The 20,202-nt window shown below is 39.2% G+C and overlaps 1 protein-coding gene across 5 annotated transcripts in view; it reads right to left on the bottom strand.

The window, feature by feature from the left end:
* Positions 1 to 20,202, bottom strand: part of Phkb (phosphorylase kinase regulatory subunit beta) — a 182,629-nt gene that overhangs the window by 133,755 nt on the left and 28,672 nt on the right. For all 5 annotated transcript variants that reach the window (XM_057754198.1, XM_057754194.1, XM_057754195.1 and 2 more), the window contains 4 exons: positions 18,078 to 18,167; positions 15,033 to 15,171; positions 13,390 to 13,489; positions 4,372 to 4,479 (listed from right to left, as the gene is read on the bottom strand). In XM_057754198.1, coding sequence (XP_057610181.1) covers positions 4,372 to 4,479; positions 13,390 to 13,489; positions 15,033 to 15,160 — 336 coding nt within the window. In that variant the 5' untranslated portion in view covers positions 15,161 to 15,171; positions 18,078 to 18,167. The remainder of the gene's footprint in view (positions 1 to 4,371; positions 4,480 to 13,389; positions 13,490 to 15,032; positions 15,172 to 18,077; positions 18,168 to 20,202) is intronic.

A 20,202-nucleotide genomic window follows, 5' to 3' on the forward strand; every position in this document is an offset into this window, starting at 1 on the left:
TCACTGAGTTACATCAGGAAGTTGGGGCAGAAAATTACTAGTGCCTTTCAAAGCCTTGGACAAAGTAGCCCTGTGTCACTAAGACACTGCTGCTGGGCTTTATAGAACCTACGCCTATTTTGGAGGTCTCCATAGCTCCTGGAACCCTGGAAGCAAGCTTGTCAAGGTACAAGCGTGCCCTACAGGAAGACAGAGTATCTAGGTTTGGAACATTTTTCCTAAGCACATGCCAGAGAAGAGTTTTCCCTGCAGGGAAGCTCATCCAAAAATCTTCTATCACTGTGAACAGCCTGCCAGAAATGATTTCAGAGAAACTCCAGTCCTGTGGGCAGAGTTACAGGAACACTTAGAAGGAGCAGAGAATTCTGTGCTTGCACGTTTAGGGTATGTATGTGAGTAACTAGGAAAATATAGCAGGATTCTGTTCAATGCCTACAATGTAAGAGGCACGGAGTTCAAATTCTGGATTACAAAATAAAGAATGTGGAGCTGACTTTCAGCTACCTGAGAGGATGAAGCAGGGAGGATCATTGATCGCAGGAGATTAGCACCAGCCAGTGCACTAAAAAAGATCCCATCTCTTAAAATAAAAGCAAAATAAAATAACAAAAAAGAAAATAAACAGATTGAAGCATAAGTTAAAAACAGATGGACCAATAGACCTTAACTAATATTAAATCCTAAAACAAAACTTTTTTACAACCAACTGGGCTGTTGAGAACGATAACCATAGTCTCTATAATGACCAGCATTGAGAAAGGGGATGCTCACATGCAGAAGGAAGAAATCTGATCCCTCACTCATCATGTGCACAGCTAGACCCAAGGAGAATAATGAGTTAAATTGAAGGCAAAGAATTATAAAACCGATGAAAGGAAACACAGGGGAAAAGCTCTGGGGGCAGGTGTGGTGCCTGACTCCAAAGCACAAGCAGCAGTCAACAGAGTCAAGAGAAACTGCAGAACGAGAGAATCTGTAAACTATTCACTACATAAGGAACTAATTTCTAGGTAGGATACATACAGAATTCAATGCAACAACAACAAAATAATACAATTAAACAATGACCTAAATAGGCATTATCCAAAAGAGAACATAAAATTGAGCAAAAAGTATAAGCAAGAATGGAGAAGATAAATCAAAGTGGTAATTAGATACCATCTTTTCCCAGTCAGATTGACTATAATCAAAAAGACGGAGGATGAATGTGAAGCGAGGGGACTTTCAATAGTGCAGTTGTGACAGACATCCTACGGGGCTCCTAAAACACCCTACAGCTATGACCAACAGTCCTAATCTTACGTGCACATGAAAAGGACAGAAGCCAACACATCAAAGTGACATGTAAGCTCATAAGCTCACTGTAGCAGCATTCACAACTGTCAACACAATTTGATGGAAGGGCAAAGAAAAAGTAGGACATGCACTCAATTCAGTGTTACTCAGCCATGGGAAAGAATGAAATTCTGCCATTTGTACCAACATAAGTGGACTAGAGGACATACATGAAGCAAGTCAGAGACACACTGACAATGAACGCATGTTCTCATACACGGGTGCTAACTAGGCAATCTCAAAGCAGAGACTGGATTAGCATTTACCACAGACCTGGGAAAGGCGTGGAAATTTGGGTAAAGAGAGGATTGTTAACTGGCACATGGGTATAATTGAACAGAAAGAATAACACTAAATTTCTTTTTTTTTTTTTTTTTTTTTTTTTTGGTTTTTTGAGACAGGGTTTCTCTGTGGTTTTGGAGCCTGTCCTGGAACTAGCTCTTGTAGACCAGGCTGGTCTCGAACTCACAGAGATCCGCCTGCCTCTGCCTCCCGAGTGCTGGGATTAAAGGCGTGCGCCACCACCGCCCGGCAACACTAAATTTCTTAACATAGCAGGTTAGCTACTGTTGACAAAAATTGAGCATTTGAAAATAACTATTAAGAAAGACTTTGAATGTCTGCCACACCAAGAATTCTAAATTTCTTAGATAATAGATATGCCAATTTGTTGGGGAATATTATTTTAAGTGTGTGACTTTTGTTTATGCCGTATTTGGGTAATTCTGTGCAGCTGTGATTCTTTGCCTGTCTAAAACACCTCATGGTCCAATAAAGAACAAAACGGCCAATAGCAAGGCAGGGCTGTCAGGCAGTGAGTATAAATAGAAGGAGAAACGAGGGAGCCGAGGAGCAAGAGAAAAAGGAGACAGGAACATTAGAGAGAGGCCAGCCACCCAGCCAGCCATGGAGCTAAGAGTTGAAAGTAAGATATACAAAAGTAAGAAAAGGAAAAAATCCAGAGGCAAAAGGTAGTTAGGAAAAATTTAAGATACGTTTTCAAGAAACAAGCCAAGCCAAGGCCTGACATTCATAAAAAAAGAATAAGTCTCCATGAGTGATTTATTTGGGAGCTGGGTGTTGGTGGACCACCCAGAGAGCAAAAGAGTAAAACCTTACACTACACCAATTATCTTAATCTGATTATTGTATCCATTTATTGAAATTACATACAATATCTCATGAATATACAGAGTGCTTATCAACTAAAAAATAATTTTTATTATGCATATTCCACTAAAGAATGAAAATGGTAAATGGTAAATATGAACAGCAACAATAACCAAAAACCTCTTTTGAGAGGACTGCTCTTTTTTGATGTAAGCACTTTGAGACTTTAAAGTCTTCTTATAAATTTAGTAATCCTAAGAATTTAAACTTTACTATATTTTAGCTCTTTTCCTATGCGTATGCCAACATGCCATAGTACATAAGTAGAGGTCAAAGGTCAGATTTCCAGAGTTGATTCTATCCTTCCTAGGTCGTCAGGTAGGGTGGCAGGTACCTTTACGTGCTGAGCCACTCACTAACGTAACGTTTATTTGTTTAAAAGAAAGTTAAGACTACACACTTCTATTTTGATTTTGCTAATCTATAGGCAAGCTTTTGGAAAATACATTTAACTGCATAATCATTAAAAACAAACAAGTTTCTGCTATATAGAAATGGGTACAGCATTTTCTGTGTTTGGAGACAACATACAAAAGTTTGGTATTCTGGCCGGGTGATGGTGGCGCACGCCTTTAATCCCAGCACTTGGGAGGCAGAGGCAGGCGGATCTCTGTGAGTTCGAGATCAGCCTGGTCTACAGAGCTAGTTCCAGGACAGGCTCCAAAGCCACAGAGAAACCCTGTCTCGAAAAACCAAAAAAAAAAAAAAAAAAGTTTGGTATTCTTCCAAATTTATAAACATGATTTTATTTCTGAAGGTAGGTTCCATCTAAGTAGAAATAATAATATAATTCACTCAACTGATTCATTAATTTAATAAGACATTTACAACGGGGGGAAATTGTAGAAAAGAGAAACTCCAACTGGAGAGATAGCTCAGCCGGTAAAGTGCTTGCCATATATGAGAATACCATAATCTCCAGAACCCACACTGGATGTGCTGGCACCACGGGTAATCCCAATGCTGGAGAGGCAAAAATAGACAGATCCCCGGGCTCAGTAGCTAGCTGACCTAGCCTTATCAGTGAGCACTGGAGCAATGACAGACCCTATCTCAAGTTGGATAGTGCTCAAGTAACTAACTATACTGCAGGTTGTCGCTGGCTCTATACGCACTCATCAACTATATTTAGATGTATGTGCACGCACACCTGTAAGTGTATGTGCACACACAAGTGCAATTATACACAAGAAAACCTCTTATTTTTAGTAAGGAATATGTGATTAATAAGTACCTTATTTCAAAGTAGCAGGACACACAGGTAAACAAAAATAAACTCTGTTAAGGATAAATAGTATATATAATATTTATATCTTACAAACAAGCTACAGGATATCCATCTTAAAATACACAGACGTGAGCGTGGTATTGAAAAGAAAACATTCTATGGTACATTGTTAGCATAGGTATAGAGTTTAACAAAACACAAAGCTGACAGGTTTCAAAATGTTTGTGATATTCCCACAGGAGTATTTAGCCTTCCCTAGAGTAGATATACTAAAAATGATCTGTGGTCCAATATAAACTTCTGAATAATTGTTTTACACCTGTCAATGCTTTTTATTTCCAAATGCAGGAATTCTTTCAAGTATGTAAACAAGTTTCACTTACTGAAGGAAGAGTAGACATCCACATTCTAAAGGGAAATAACCCATCTGATCACTCCATGAACGTGGTATGCTCTAATATTCCATGACAGCAATCCCTTCAGCCTCATGGGTTACCAATAAACTTCCTTCTCTATTTCAGGGTTCGTATATTCTACTATTTTAAAGCTATAAAATTTACTTTGAAACAGTATAAGTAGCCTCAAACATGCCATGATACGGAATGTAAATGGTAGAGAAGTAAATATTTTTCTTTTACCTGAAGATGGCCATACTCTTCATAGGTGAGCAACTCGTCTCCTGTGTGCACACTGAAAATGGAGTGAAGACACGTTGTAGGCCGTGGATCTTGCTTAAACTGCTGGACCTGGAAGCGAATATAAAATAAGCGTGAAGGTCATTCACATGCTCATCTAAAGTTAGGAGTGTTAGTTATTTTCACGTGATTTTTCTTATAAGGAAAGCTAAAGCTTACAGGCTGGGAAACGGACAAAGTAGAAACAGCACCTTTCTAAGGAACCACAATAGACAAAAGTCACAATGACTCACTTATTAGAGTGGACATATCTGCCAAATGATAGTTCACAGCACTGAATTCGAATGAAGTAGGAAGCATGTAAGCATGACAGCAACAGTTTGTTGGCAATGTTTTGCATATTATTGATTGAGTTTCTAACATTTAGTTTATTTATAGTGTATAAACACATTGTGTGTGTGTGTGTGTATGTGTGTGTGTGTGTGTGTGTAGTGGTTTGAATGAGATTGGCACCATAAGCTCATAGGGAGTGACACTATTAGGAGGTGTGGCTTTGTTGGCGCGGGTAAGGACTTGTTGGAGGAAGTGTGTCACTATGGGGGTGGGCTTTGAGGTCTCATATATGCTTAAGCCATGTCCATTGTCTCAGACAACTTCCTATTACCTGGAGGTCACTATGTAAGAGCTCTCACTCCTTCTCCAGCACCATGTCTACCTGCATGCTGCCTTGCTTCCCACCATGATGATAATGGGCTAAACCTCTCAACTGTAGGCCACCCCAGTTAAATGTTTTCCTTTATAAGAGTTGCTGTGGTCATGGCGTCTGCTCACAGCAACAGAAACCCTAACTAGGACAGTGTGTATGAGCCACACATGATATTGAACTTGTGGGAATCAGTTCTCTCCTTTCATCATGTGTGGTCTGAGGATTGGCTTAGGTCATCAAGCTTGGTCGCAGGTAACTTTACCTGTTGAATCACCTTTCCAGTCAATCTTATTTGATTTTGAGTAAAACATATTTTTCTTAGGTAAAACAAGGTCCCTGTGATAATACTTAGCTATACAGTTACCTGAAAATGCTTAATGACATGACAGCTGAATGGAAAAGTACTTTAGACTATATTCTAATGCAGTTAGGTATCCAAACTTCAGATTTGATTTCTTTCTCTAAAAATAAACACATTTTAACTATGGTACAGCAAATATATTTTCATTTCTCATCCAGACATAATTACCAAGATGGTACAGAATACATTTTTATTTACTAATTACATATAATTTGTCCCCCCCGCAGCTGGCCGTCTCTTGCCGTGTTGGCGAATCTGATCTCAAATAACAAGCTGAGGGGATCTATCTACTTCTCTGGAGTAGCTGGGACTATGTATGGCCCAATGACCCTGTATTAATCACTGTAGATTACAAAGTACAAATTCTAAACAATCAAGACATAACTCCAAAGACAGAAACGTCCATCCCCTTTCAGGGCCTGCTCAATTGAACTTAAACAACACTTATTGATTCCAATGTTCATTCCATGAACTGTTAAACTACTGACCCTAAGGAAAACTCACGGGACCTCAAATTCATAGTGAAGTCAGATGTGGGTAACATGGGGGCCCACTGTTTGCTAGTGGGCTCTGAGGTCAGAGGTAGCTTTAGAGTACTGAGCCTACAGCCTCTGTAATCTACATTGAGTCCAGGCAGTTGATGGTAAAACTGAATTAAACAACAGAATGCTGGGTGTGTGAAGCATCCATAGATTTGGTTTTAGAAATAACGGGAGTAAAGAAAGGTTCTCCTTTCTCCTGCCTTGCCATTGGCTGTTCAACACTTTATTAGACCAATCAGGTGTCTTAGATAGGCACAGAAATACAGCTTCACAGAGTTAAACAAATATATCATAAAAGAATGTAACACATTTTGCATCATTAAACAAATGTTCCACAGCATTAACAAATGTAACACATCTTAAAATCATATTCCAAATCACCCATGACCCTGCAGAAACAAATATGACTAAAGTCAACAAAACCAAAGTCAGGCTCTATCAGCAAGATATCAGACTGAGAAAACGAGGGGAAACACTATGAAATGCAGTCTTCTGGTCATGACACCATCACTGAACTTATGAATTCACTGCAGTTACAATTACCCACATATGAGCAAGCCATCAGAGCAGTCTAAATCCCAATAGGTATCGCTAATTAGACTCAAAGGCTTACAAAAACCAAGAAACTGGGGTTGTGGGGAGGTAGAAAGGGCTGGAGACATGGCTGAGCAGGTAAGAACACTGGCTTCAAGCCCTAGCAGATACATGTGGCTTACAAGTTCCGTTATCTCTAAGCCTTGGAGATCCAACACTCTTCTTCTAGCCTCCAAGAGCAATAGACACACATCTGGTACATAAATATAAACAAACAAACAAATAAATGACTTTTCAAAGACATGAAGTGATGTTGAACGTTATTAGGGTGGATGTGATTAGAACACATTATTTATATGTACAAAATTGTCATAGTATATTAAATAGGGTATGAAAAAATAGCAACAAGCCAGGCAGTGGTAGTGAATGCCTTTAATCCCAGCCCCGGGAGGCAGAGAAAGGCAGATTTCTGTAAGTTTGAGGCCAAGCTGGTATACAGAGTGAATTCCAAGACAGGCTCCAAAGCTACAGAGAAACCACCTGCCCTCCCCCCCACCCCCAAAAAAGAGGAAACAATTGGAGGTGTACATTTTCCATTTATAAAGTAACTGAGGGACTCAGAAAAAGTAGCCATTCTGTTTCTACAGAAGAACATAAGCAATAGCCTGGAAATGCACAAACAAAAGTCATTCCTTTCTCCCTGCCATGATTATTACATTATTATCTCAAAGAAATGAACATTATTCCAGACTCCTAATCAAAAATATAGCTGAACTGAAACAAAACTCATGTTCCCTAATGTCCTAGTCTGCTGTGTTCCTGACCCTGAGAAACACTTCCCTCAACGATGCCGGTCTTAGATTAATCACAGCTGAGTGTTCAGCCCCAGGAGCCAGCATCTGTCGTCCTAGTAAAGCACTCCATGTTTCATTCCCACAAATTTCTAATCCACAGATATCACAGGAGCAGTCCCAATAGAGTCTTCAAGGAACTCTCAAACTTCCCTGAGGTTTCACAAGCCAGGCTTCCATAGTCTGCATTTCTCTCAATACATTCATCTTCCAATCCCTCTGAGGACTCAATGGCTTTCCCAGCCAACAGTGCCAAGCTCTCCCACAGTCCTCCCCGCAAACACGGAAGGTCCAGCACATCACTAACCCCTCTGTCCTAGATGCTCTTCTGCGGCTGTGATAAACACGGACTGATTGTTAGCTTACAGGTTACAGCCCATCATTGAAGGAAGTCAGGACAGGAACTCAAGGAGGACGCAAGAGGCAAGCCATGAAGCAGAGAGCATGAAGGAAGCCCTGCTGACCACACAGCTTTCCACATCTTGCTCAGCTCGCTTTCTTACATAGCCAAAGACAGCATGGCCAGAGGTGACACTGCCCACAGCGGGCTGGCCCTGTCATGTTAATAATCATGAAGTACAGGCCAATCTGATGGAAGGATTTAATCCAGCTCCCCTCCTTCCTCAGGCCACACCTGTGTCAAGCCGACAACTACCAGCACCCCATGTAACAGGGATCTACCATGAGGCTCTGTCAGGTGAATGAAGCCACGGCAGCTGTTGACAAGATGATGCTTGTCATTTGTCTTTAAGACATGCAAGAACCCAGCAGGAGACTTTATTTCTAAGCACTGTGTCAGGGGAAAACTCACTGCTAAATGATTAAAGATGCTCACAGGGGAAGTTATAGAATGGCTTTGAATTTCAAAGCTGCTAAGAGGCATGCAATTTAAGATTTCAGAAAAAAAATCAAATTCTGTACACTTTGAAAATTAATGGGGTATGCTGTATGTCAACTTCAAACAAAATGTACTCTTGAGAACAGTCAAGAAACAAAATACATTAATTAGTAGTTTATAGGATACCTAGCATTTCCTAAGATCAAGAAAACGATTATAGTGCATGTTTCTAAACCATATCAGAATTTATTTTACTTGTATTTTAAATTTTTCATGAAAATTTTTCCCACTGTGAGTAAATAGTTTATTTGGGATAGTTAGTTTGTCATATATTCTTAATTTATAGGCTTACAATACACACTTAGAGGAAAATAATCATCCCATCTTTGTACGTGTTCTGGAAGAACAAATTTTACAAAAGTTCAGTGATTTCTCACTGGTTCTCAGCAGCATTGTGAATGAAACTAAGCACGGGGCACTGAAAGCCCTCCAGGCCAAAGCTCTGCACTTTCTGTCTCGCTGGGGCTTCTAAGGTGATGAAATACCATGGCCAAAACCAGCTTGCGAAGGAGAGGGATTATTTCATTTACACTTCTACATCACTGTCAAAGGGAAGTCAGGGCAGGGGCCTTGAGACAGGAGCTGATGCAGACGTCAGTGAAGAGTGCTGCCTACTTACTTGCTCCTGGTGGCTTGCTCAGTCAATCTGTTTTCTTATAGAACCCAGGACCACCAGCCCAGGGATGGCTCTACCCACGATGGGCTAAGTCCTCCCACATCAGTCACTAATTATGAAAATGCACCACAGATTTCCTACAGGCCAATGTGGTGGAGGCACTTTCTCAGTTGTGGTTCCTCTTCCCAAATGACTCTAGTTTGTGGTAAGCTGACATAAAACTAGCCAGGACAAGAACAAACAGAATATTAGGAAGTAAGACATTAATAAACAATATCCCAGACAAAGTAATAAAACACAAAATGATACCGTTGCATATCCTACAAATCAAGGCCAATTCCATGTAATCACTTCAACTTCCTAATAAATGTAAAATATCTTTTAGTTAATGTTTTTACAAAATGCTCAGGAAGCACATTACGCAAACTCTCTCTCTCTCTCTCTCTCTCTCTCTCTCTCTCTCTCTCTCTCTCTCTCTCTCTGTAGCAGGCTTTTTCAGAATGCCAGCTCCCAAATAATGAAATGGAGACATTATTAGCTATGAAAGCTCAGCCTTATCTTGTTCTTGCTCCACTAGCTCTTATAACTTAAATTAACCTGTTTCTCTTCATCTGTGTTTTGCCTCAGGGCCCTTTACCTTTCTTTCATTCTGAATGTTCTATTTTTACTGCTTCCTCCCTGTTTCGCTGATTGCTGATTGGAGGCTGCCCGGCTGGCCCTGGGCATCTCCCTCTCTTTCTCCCGGGTTCTCTCTCCTTTCCTCTCTTGAGCCTAGATTCCCGTCCTATTTGTTCTCCCTTCCCGCCAGGCCCGCCTATCCCTCCACTGCCTAGCTATTAGCCATCATCAGCTTTTTATTAGACCAATCAGTGCCTTAGGCAGGCAAAGCAACATATCATCTTTATATTGTTAAACAAATACCACATAAACAAATGCAGCACACCTTTACATAGTTAAACAAATACAACATAAGCAATGGTAACACATCTTTGTCTGGTTAAACAAATATTCTACACAGAGCTACAAAGAGACTGTCTCGAAACAAGCAAGCAAACAAGCAAACAAAGAACAATAGAAAGATACAGACTGTTGACCTTCCCTCTTAGGAGGAGGGTTATTCAATCTCAACTGAGGTCTCTGTCTCTCCATTCTACATCTCCTTCACATATGTTTTAAGTGTGACCTACATTTATGTGGTTTGTGGCCTAGGCTGAGGTAGAGTCTGTAGTGTTGAAGGTTAACTCAAGAGGAGATTCTATCTCGGCAATCATTGGGAAGCTAAGGTGATGTAATTTTTGGTGGTATGGCTGCTTTGGGGTCATCTGTGCTGTATAGGTAACCCTTCATCCATGTAGGCAAGCATAAGAAACTCATAGGTTGGCCAAGTTGGATTTGGTAGAACTCGACTTTGTTCTGTTGTTTATGCCCTTCCTGGGGCAACAGGTGTTTGTTCACATCTCACCATGAAAAGTTCACAGAACATATGGTAACGGACATTAATCTAGCTTATAGCATCCAGTCTCTGAATCGATCCCTCACACTCCATGTAGATTACAGTAATACATTCCACTTCCCTACTCCAAAAAGATAGAGGGCTCAAGAAAGGTTATAATAATAAAATTTACTGGAAACCCCAATATATATGTGGTACAGACAATGCTGTCCAGGACTATTCTCTGAGTCATCAACTATCACCACCTTCATGAGTTTAGCTGTGCCAGCTTACAAAGGATCATCACGGCTGGGCTTGCTGACTGTTGACAGCCCATCATTGGAGTAGGCACAAGAAGAGTCACGGGATCATCACCCAAACATCTAATTCCTGCCCTACCAGTTAGTTCTATGAATTCTACCCTGATTGTGAATGGACTCAGAAAAGAGCTAGAGTATATAAGCTAGCAAGGACTCAGGAGAGGTTCCATCTATGTGGCTATGGGCGAGTCACCACCCATGCTGGGTGCAGACCTTCCAGTGTGGCTGCTTTAAGGCCACATATACTCCTGCCCGTGACCCCCAACCCATGCACTATAAGTCACCCTAATAAGCCCACTGATTCTCCAGAGTAAACTTCAATGCAGTAGTTCAGTTTGTCATTAGAACTCTAGAAAAAGATGTGGGCATTGTTTATGTCTCCTGCATGGAAGCAATTTTAGTATGATAAAAATTCAAAATAATTCAACCCCCCATTTATTTTAATGGTTTACATTAATAATACCTATGGAAAGCAATGTTAGTTCCTTATAATTTGAGGGATTTCAAATAGTTTAAGTTAAACTCAAGCTCTATTTAAAAGAAAACACAATTATGGTAACTACTTGGTAAAAGTGAATAATATTTAGAAAGGGCCATTAGAGGGAGGGAGAAAGCTTTATGTCATTATGTCACTGCCTTCCATCTGATGAACAATTCCAAATTTTGTCTGTCAGCTTGTTTAGCAAACACGAAATTCATGACTCTTACAATACTTCCTAAAGAGAAACGCTGACCTTTTAAAGATACTTAGCATTCATGAAGGGATACTTAGAAAGTGAACAGTACTATCACATTTCAAAAAAAAGTAACCATAATTATATCAATTTAACGTATGTCTTGCCAGTTTAATTCCATCAATCCAAAGTACTACATATGATATTTTTTTAGCATCTAGACAATCTTTGTGTTGTAATATGAGCAGCAGGGCTGCGTCCCCGGCACCCGGCCGCCCACATGGCTAGCTTATGCCCCGAAATAATTACACGGAAACTGTATTCTTTTAAACACTGCCTGGCCCATTAGTTTCAGCCTCTTATTGGCTAGCTCTTACATATTGATCTAACCCATTTCTAATATTCTGTGTAGTACCACGAGCTGGCTTACCAGGAAAGATCTTAACCTGCGTCTGTCTGGAGTGGGAGAATCATGGCGACTCCTGACTCGGCTTCTTTCTCCCAGCATTCTGTTCTGTTTACTCCACCCACCTAAGGGCTGGCCTATAAATGGGCCTAGGCAGTTTCTTTATTATTTAACCAATGACCTTCCTCCATCATCTTTGCAAAGATTATCTGCAAAATTAGATCTCAATAAATAAGTGGTGCTTTTGTTGAATGCCTCCCTTTCAGCTAGAATAAGTACACTTTTTTCTTCCAACTAAAGATACTGCTATATTCTGTTGGCAAAATATAATATTTTTTAAAGTTATAACTTCAAAGACAGATCTCGGAAAGATCTGCTATCACATTTGAATTTTCTTCAAGTAGAAGTTAAGACAATATATTCATATGATCATGACATACAAACCACTAAGAGCTCACTGCTGTGCACCTCTGTCCAAGTGAAGAAGCCATAAACACGTGGGAAGGGCTTGGTCTAATAGGAGAGGGGAAACATTAATACTTGGAGGACCAGTACCCCAAGTACTTTTTGTACTCTGTTTCACGCTCCTCACAGGAACTGTGTGAAGCAGGTATGACTGGGATTCATAGTTTACAGATAAAAACAACAACAACAACAACAAAAACAAAACAGAGGCATGTGGAAGTCAGCTTATCTCAATGCAGCTGGTAAAATTAGAAGCCAGTGCATCAACCTGTTGATTGTCCTGAAAAGAGCTGGTCCAGTAAGTCCACATCTGACAACCTCAGAAAAGAATGTTTATAAGTATCACCATTGGCCCTGTGAGCTAACTTGTATTTGGAAGGGTTTCCACTATTCTCTCCTAAGAGCGGCGTGCATGTCTAAAACTGATGTGGTTTAGGCCACACCAAATTTTCTCTTAGGAGTCTAGAATTTGGGTGTTAGGTAGAGGGTACCTACACTAATAAAAATCTTGAGGGAAAAAGAGCTTGGCATACAGCATCTTACATGTGCTGTTCTGGGAAGCCACCAACTATGACCCTGATGAGTCCTGTGAGAGTCATTACACCTGATGTCATCTTAGAAACACCATAAGTTTTCTTATGCGGACATGGTGTCAGGAGTTAGGGACTCAAGATAATAGGTAAGTAAAGGGAACAGTGTATTATAAAAATCTAGAACTTGACAGTTTAGACAGACCATGCTAGGAGTATTGCTTCTTCATTTCCATATAACATCAGAAGGCTCTGTTTGTTAACGCTGTAATTCCCGGCCTCTTTGCATGCAAATGAATGAGACATTATACTTTTAAAATTCCCCTTTGCCACACCAATTCACACAATTAAGGTTGACAAGGATATTCTTTAAATAATAAGTTGTTCAGAACTAGCTATATTTGTTAGCTTCCCGAGAATCTGGATCTTTATCACAGAGAAAAACAAATCAGGAGCACAAATTCAAGTCTAAATAATAATTTTCAATCATCTCTCACTGAAGCAGCTACCTCAGTTTCAGGATTTCAAAGGCTTGGGCTGAGAAGGGAGAGGCTGATTTAAACTCCACGGACTGTCTAAGAAGTGGCTTTACCTTTTTCAAAGTACATTCTTCACAAGATGCTATTGCAGTGCTGGTTAAATTAATCCTTTAGAACGATATGAGAATTTTGGTCCACACGCTTTACCTTATCAGCCTGACGCATATAGCAGTAGAGAATTCCTCTCATACATTTTATAGCAGAGTGCTCCAGCTCATGGGTCCTTCCCTTGTCATCATCAATGCGCCTGGGTGAGAGAGATAACTCAGGAAACAAATTGGAATTGCATTTGAAAAGGGAGTCGAGCTTTTGATAATTAAGTATTTAACTACTGACTAATCCTGTGTTCTGGTGACATCTACTAATTCTGCCAATGAAGTTTCATCTTCCCAGCAGATGTAAAAATGCTGCAATTTTAAAAAAAAAAAAATCCTCACAGTAAAACTTGTGCAGCTTTTTCCTTGCTTTATGGGAGTGAGTCAATTCTTTTTAAATGGGAATTTTCTACAATGATCTAGCTAAAATTTAAAATTTATTTCTACATTAGAAAAAAATCGCCCACAATTATTTTAAATTCACTGTTACAAAATGCAGACAAGCTATCTCTTTATGATATGTACTTCCCGGTTGGATTCAAAGAAGCAGAAATGAAGGTAGGCATAAGCTTTCCTTGCTGTGCCCCAGGGAATACATCAGTCTTTAAAGAGGCACTCGACTAAACACCCAATGATACATATGGTATATTCTGCCATCAGTTTTAATTTAAAAATGAATTGGTCATATTTTACTTCTCTTGCCTTAAAAAAAAATAAAACCTAAAATCTAATCATTAAAGGAGATTAAGATGTTCTTTCTGGGCAAAAAAAAAAAAAGTCTTTTAATTATGAATGACCTTAAAAGGTACAAGAAATAACCACTGCTAAAAAAGTAAGAATGATATGCTCCTTGTTTCACTTAAATATCCACAGATCACTGCCACTTAATAAAAACTGCCCCTTCCAGCACTTGGGAGGCAGAGTCAGGCGGATCTCTGTGAGTTCGAGACCAGCCTGGTCTACAAGAGCTAGTTCCAGGACAGGCTCCAAAACCACAGAGAAACCCTGTCTCAAAAAGCCAAAAAAAAAAAAAAACAAAAAAAAAACTGCCCCTTAATTAAGTTGCTAAATTCTGTTTCTGTAGCTATCATAGGCACGGCGGGGGGGGGGGGGGGGGCGGAATGTCAGAAAAGTAAATTACTCATGGTTGGCACATCTTAGAGCATATATGATGTAGGCACTGCATTTGTCCTGTATCCTATTTCTTCCCTGATATCAGACACAGATTGGTGGGAGACTCAATTCTCTTCTGAGGTCTTCGGGAAAGGCTACTGCCTGACTTTAGCCCCTCTGTTATATATATGCTTTTAAAACAATGTTCTGTTCCTGTGCTGTTTCAAAACTTTCAAAAGTGCAAAAATGTTAAAAAGTGGTTTACAATATAAACCACATATTCTTTACCTAGACTGACCAGCTTTTAACATTATCTTGTCTTGTATTCCATATCTAAGTATAATTTTTATTCACAATTTGAAGGCTATAAATATTAGAAGCATCTCTAGAGAAAAAAAAAGTCATTCTCTTACATAACCATAAACAGCATTAACTACAGTCAAGACACTTAAGAGTTGATGCTGTATTATATAATACACAGTCTATACTTGAATTTATCAAATGATCTTCAAAATATGCCTCTTTCAATGTCTTGGTTCTATAAACTGGTCTACTGGGAGCTATTAGAACAAACCAGCTCACCTGTACGCTAGCGCCAGAGCCCAGGCGCCTGCAGCACAGTACAGGCTCTCATGGACTTTGGACTTCTGATCTCCACCACACGTTTTAGTAGGAAAGAGCCCTGTCGTCGGACTTTGATACATCAGCATTGTTGATTTGACTACAAAACAAGAAGAAAAAAAGAAGACAAGGGATGAATGCACAAGCAGTCCTTTCTCTCGGTTTCTTCTTCCCATTTCTTTTGACAGTTTATTGTTTCTAAACTGAGCTTTAACATAAAACTTTCAAAGATGTTAAGCGACTTCACGTCACTCTGGCCTGGTGGAAATCCACACTGCATGAAGATGTCTCTATAGTTCTGAAGAAAGCATTCAACTAATTGGAGCACTAGAAGCTTGTCATTATTATGCTGGTTAATGTTAATAAATGATACAAATCTTATCAAATTACATCAGATACAGGGGAGAAAATACTAACCAAAAAAACTTGACTACAATATTTTAGTCAAACTCAAACTGGAAAACTTAAGGCAAATGTACAATACACGATATCATTGACTTCCTAAGTCATAAGGCCAGTTCTTCTGCATTATGAAAACTAAATGATCAGCAATTTAGGGAGGAAGAAGGAAGAAGAGCACAAAACAGGCCAGAACCCCGTGTTTCACAAATGACTGCTATTCAACAAGGTGTTCATTTACTCACTCAACTGTGCAGGTTAGGGATCTGTTGAAATTTCAGAAGTAAAATCCCAGTTTTATATAGCAAAGACAGCAACAGGGAACTGATTGTGGACAAAGCAAGGGCTGAAATCAGTGCTTTGCTCGATGACAGAGTCCCAAACTAGGAAAACAGTCTACAGGACATTTTTACATTTCCTAAAAGAAACTTTATTCTTGTATAAACAAACACTGTTTTTCCCCAAATACACTAAATCAAAGTAATCTACATTTCAATAACAATTTTTTTCTTTGCATGTAAACAATGTAACAGCATATATTAGTTATATATAATGGGTTCATTATGATATTTTGATGTACACAGATACTGCATTTTGATCATATTCATCATTATCTTTTTTTTTTTTTTTTTTGGTTTTTCGAGACAAGGTTTCTCTGTGGTTTTTGGAGCCTGTCCTGGAACTAGCTCTTGTAGACCAGGCTGGTCTCGAACTCACAGAGATCCTCCTGCCTCTGCCTCCCGAGTGCTGGGATTAAAGGCGTGCGCCACCACCGCCCGGCTCATCATTATCTTTTTTCAACTCGCCTTCTCCTACTTAATGCCTCATTGGTGGTCCAATGAGTTTCATTCAAGTTGCTTACAAGAGTAAAGGTTTGCTTACAAGAAGTCTTGGCACCTTACCAGTGGATTATAACTGAAGAAAAATCTCTCCCTCCCCTATCAACCAAATAAAAATCCTCAGGCAGGGGTGGGGTTCCATAAGGCCCCTCTACTCCATGACAGGGGTGATGTGTGATTCCCCTCTGTATGCTGTGAAAAACATAGATTAATAAAAAAAACTGCCTTGGCCTGTTGATAGGGCAGAACTTAGGTGGGGGGAGGAGGAGGTGGACTAAGCTGAAGGCTGGGAGAAAGGAAGTGGAGTCAGGGAGAAGCCATGTAGCCCTGCTAGAGACAGATGCTGGGAACTTTACTGGGTAAGCCACAGGCATGTGGTGATACACAGATTACTAGAAATGGGTTAAATTAAGATATAACTGTTAGCCAGTAAGAAGCTAGAGCTAATGGGCCAAGCAGTGTTTTAAATAATATAGTTTCTGAGTGATTATTTTGGTTCTGGGTGGCCAGGACAAACAACCAGTCTCTTACAACACAGGGTGCTATTAGGCGCAATCTTACAAAGATTTTCTAAGTTCAAGAGCACAACATCCATGTTGTACTTAGAAGAAAGTTTCCCATTCTGCTCCCCAACAATTCCCCTTTCCAGCTCTGACATTAACACTTTTTTGTTTTTGTTGTTTGTTTCTTAAGACAAGATCTTGCTAGCAGCTAGTGTGGAATTCACAATCATCCTATCTCTACCTCCTGGATGCTGAGTTCAGGTCAGGCCACCACAGTCAGTATTGTTTTCTCGGACTAACAAATATTTCCCAGAACACTGATTATCTTTCTCATGGTAAAGAACTGGTCCCTACACTGCAAAAGTAAATACTGGCTATTTCTTTTTAAACTACAATTAGTTCTCTTTAGATTTTTATTGCTATAAAGATAACAAAAAAGGACAATATAAGAATGCATGTCAGAATCTTGATGGATAATAAGCTGAAATAAAGCTGATACGAGGTTGAAACAGAAAAAAATGTTTGAGGAAATGAATAAAATTTTATACTCCTTATCATAAGAGAACAATAAATAACACAAGAAGCAAGGTTGCAAAAAAAAAGGCATTCTAATTCATGTTTTGATGAACAAAGGATTCTATTCATATATATCTGAAAGCTGCTTACTCACATTGAAAAACAAATTTGCCACAATGACCTTGGACAAACAAAACTTAAAATCAAACAAACCAACAGCCAAAAAAAACCCCAGATGGCTGATACTGTTAATGGGAACAATTACCTGTAGAAACTAACTACATATACATAAATGGTCAAGGTAATACCCATATGAAACAAAAGGAAAACATACTCAAGTTCTAAAATCTATTAAGGTTGACATGGTGGTGCACACCTTTAATCCCAGCACTGAGGAGGCAGAGACAGGCAGATTTGTCAGTTTAAGGACAGTTCCAGGACAGCCAGAACTACACAGAGAGACGCTGTCTCAAAATACCAAAATAAAAAAAAAAAAAAGAATCTATTAATACTTAGGAAGGTTAAAGTGATACAAAAGATATTGGTAACAAAATTATTCTTGGGCCAGATATTAGCTGTGGATTCCCTTTATGTCCCATAGACATACAACTGGAATATATAGTACTTAAACAGCAAAATTACCCAATCTCCAAATTACAGAATAATATCTCAACATAATATATGAAATATAACTATGGAGCAGGGAACACTAGTTATAGTTAACTATGATTTCCTCAGATGGTACTTACCAATTCTGTAATAATGATCCAATTTATCCCAAAGGGTTTCATTATCAGTTCTTGGAAGATTAATGCTTTTAAGAGGTTCATAAACTGAGCCTAAAAGAAAAATGAAAACTTATGAAATTAAGTAATTTGCACCTAGATAAACAATGAAATTTTCTAAATAAATGATGATGCAATAACTAACAATATAATTTTCACCTCATTTCTGAACTACCCTATTCACTCCTCATAAAAATTTAAGGAAGAGAAGAGCAGAAAAGATTCCTCACAAGCACAGAGAAGCCCTAAACGCTGTCCTGCCTTCAAAGAAACCATTCCATCCAGAAATGTGGTATGTACCCAAGGCCTCACAACCTAGTACCCCTGACACTCTTAGAGTGGTCAGAAGCTCAATGATTTCTTATCAATGAGAAATAGATCTGACTTAGGGTCCATAAGTATAAATAAATCACATTACTTATGTTAATACTTAGTACACAATATCTGTGGAATGACCACAGTTTACAAAGCTCCAACAACAAAGATAAATGTGCACACATCATAAAGCCACCAAGTCCATACATAGTCAGCTATGTTTCAGTAGCTCACACGCCCCACAGACATCCACTATATATTCAGCTACATGTCATACTGGGATTTTTAAACTTCCATGTTCTCTTGCATTGCTATCTTGACTACAAGCAAAACTCACTGTTTCTCAGTCACAGAAACTATTCTAAGGCATCAGCAGAGCATGCTGCTCAAAAGCTCCAGAATACACAGTAATCATGATGATTTGCCACAAAGTGAGTACAGAAAATTGAGCACTTGACTATGCATTTTCTTAGCTACTCCATGAAAGGAAGCCACCCGGGCCATCAGCCATCAGACTAAGTACCTATCTCCACGCTTGCTAAAAGCACTCAGAAATTATAACATCTCAGTCATAATAAATTCATCTCTAGATTCAGATAATATGTTCCACAGAATTAAAAAATTCAGTACAAAAATTAACTTACCACTTACCAAGGTTAGATAAACCATGTTGACATACATTAAAAGTCTATTTCTAAATAAAATTAAATAATTCATGATTATAAAATTACTATGTCCAATATGTTAATTTACAGCCAGTCTAGGGCTGACAGATGTCTCAACAGTGCTTGCTATCAAGTTTAACAACCTGAGTTTGCTCTATAGAATATTGGGAGGAAAAACCCATTAGTTGTCCTCTGACCTCCACACGAGGCAGTATGGCATGCCTGCTACTTCCCACAAACAAACAAATAGAAATTTGAAATAACATGCTCTGCGTTAAGCCATTTTCTAATGGGTCCTAAGAACAGTACCAACAGGAATAGCTCAGTAGTAAAGAATGGAGACCTCTGCAAACACACACTGATCCTCACAAGAACTTTCCTCCAGCTACACAGGAAACAACAGCCTAATTCTATCCGCTGCCAGGGCTGAGGACCTGTATAAATGTAAGGAAAGCTTGTCAGCTGGGAAAGAACAATGAGGCCACTGTTAATTAGTAAGGAATTACAATTTGGGAAACTATATATTCCTAGTGAAGTTCATCTAAGAGAGAAACAGCAAATGCAAATGACCACAGCTTTTAAGCATGAATGAGTACCCTAAAGACAGTGTTTTTTAGGGGAAAAGATTATAAGCATATAATATTTTTCTTTTTACTTAAGTCTTTTTTACATTATATGTGAAAAATAAAATTATTAAAATTTGAATATATAGGGATCTGAGAAGTGTCAGCTGGTAAAGTAGTAGCCACATAAACACGAGGAGCTGGCATGGGATCTTCAAGAACCCAGGTAAAAAGATGGGTGTGGCAGTGCATGCACCTCTGCAATCCCAGTGCTGGTGAGGCAGTGACAGGCAGGTCCTCAGAGCTCACAGCCAGCCCATCTAGCTAAACTATCTGATGACATCTGATGTCAATCTCGGGCCTTCACATCCATATGTACATACCTGCACACACAATGAACAGACACAAACACTTATAAACACAGAGAAAACATATAGACCCACACAAAATGAATATGTACGTGTATGGCAATTACGTAAAGGATGCAAGTGCCTGTGAGTCTTATAATTTTTCTTTACAAAAAAAGCACCAATGAAGGTGCTTGTT

The sequence above is a fragment of the Chionomys nivalis genome, chromosome 21 (assembly GCF_950005125.1).
Source record: "Chionomys nivalis chromosome 21, mChiNiv1.1, whole genome shotgun sequence".
Taxonomy (NCBI): Eukaryota; Metazoa; Chordata; class Mammalia; order Rodentia; family Cricetidae; genus Chionomys; species Chionomys nivalis.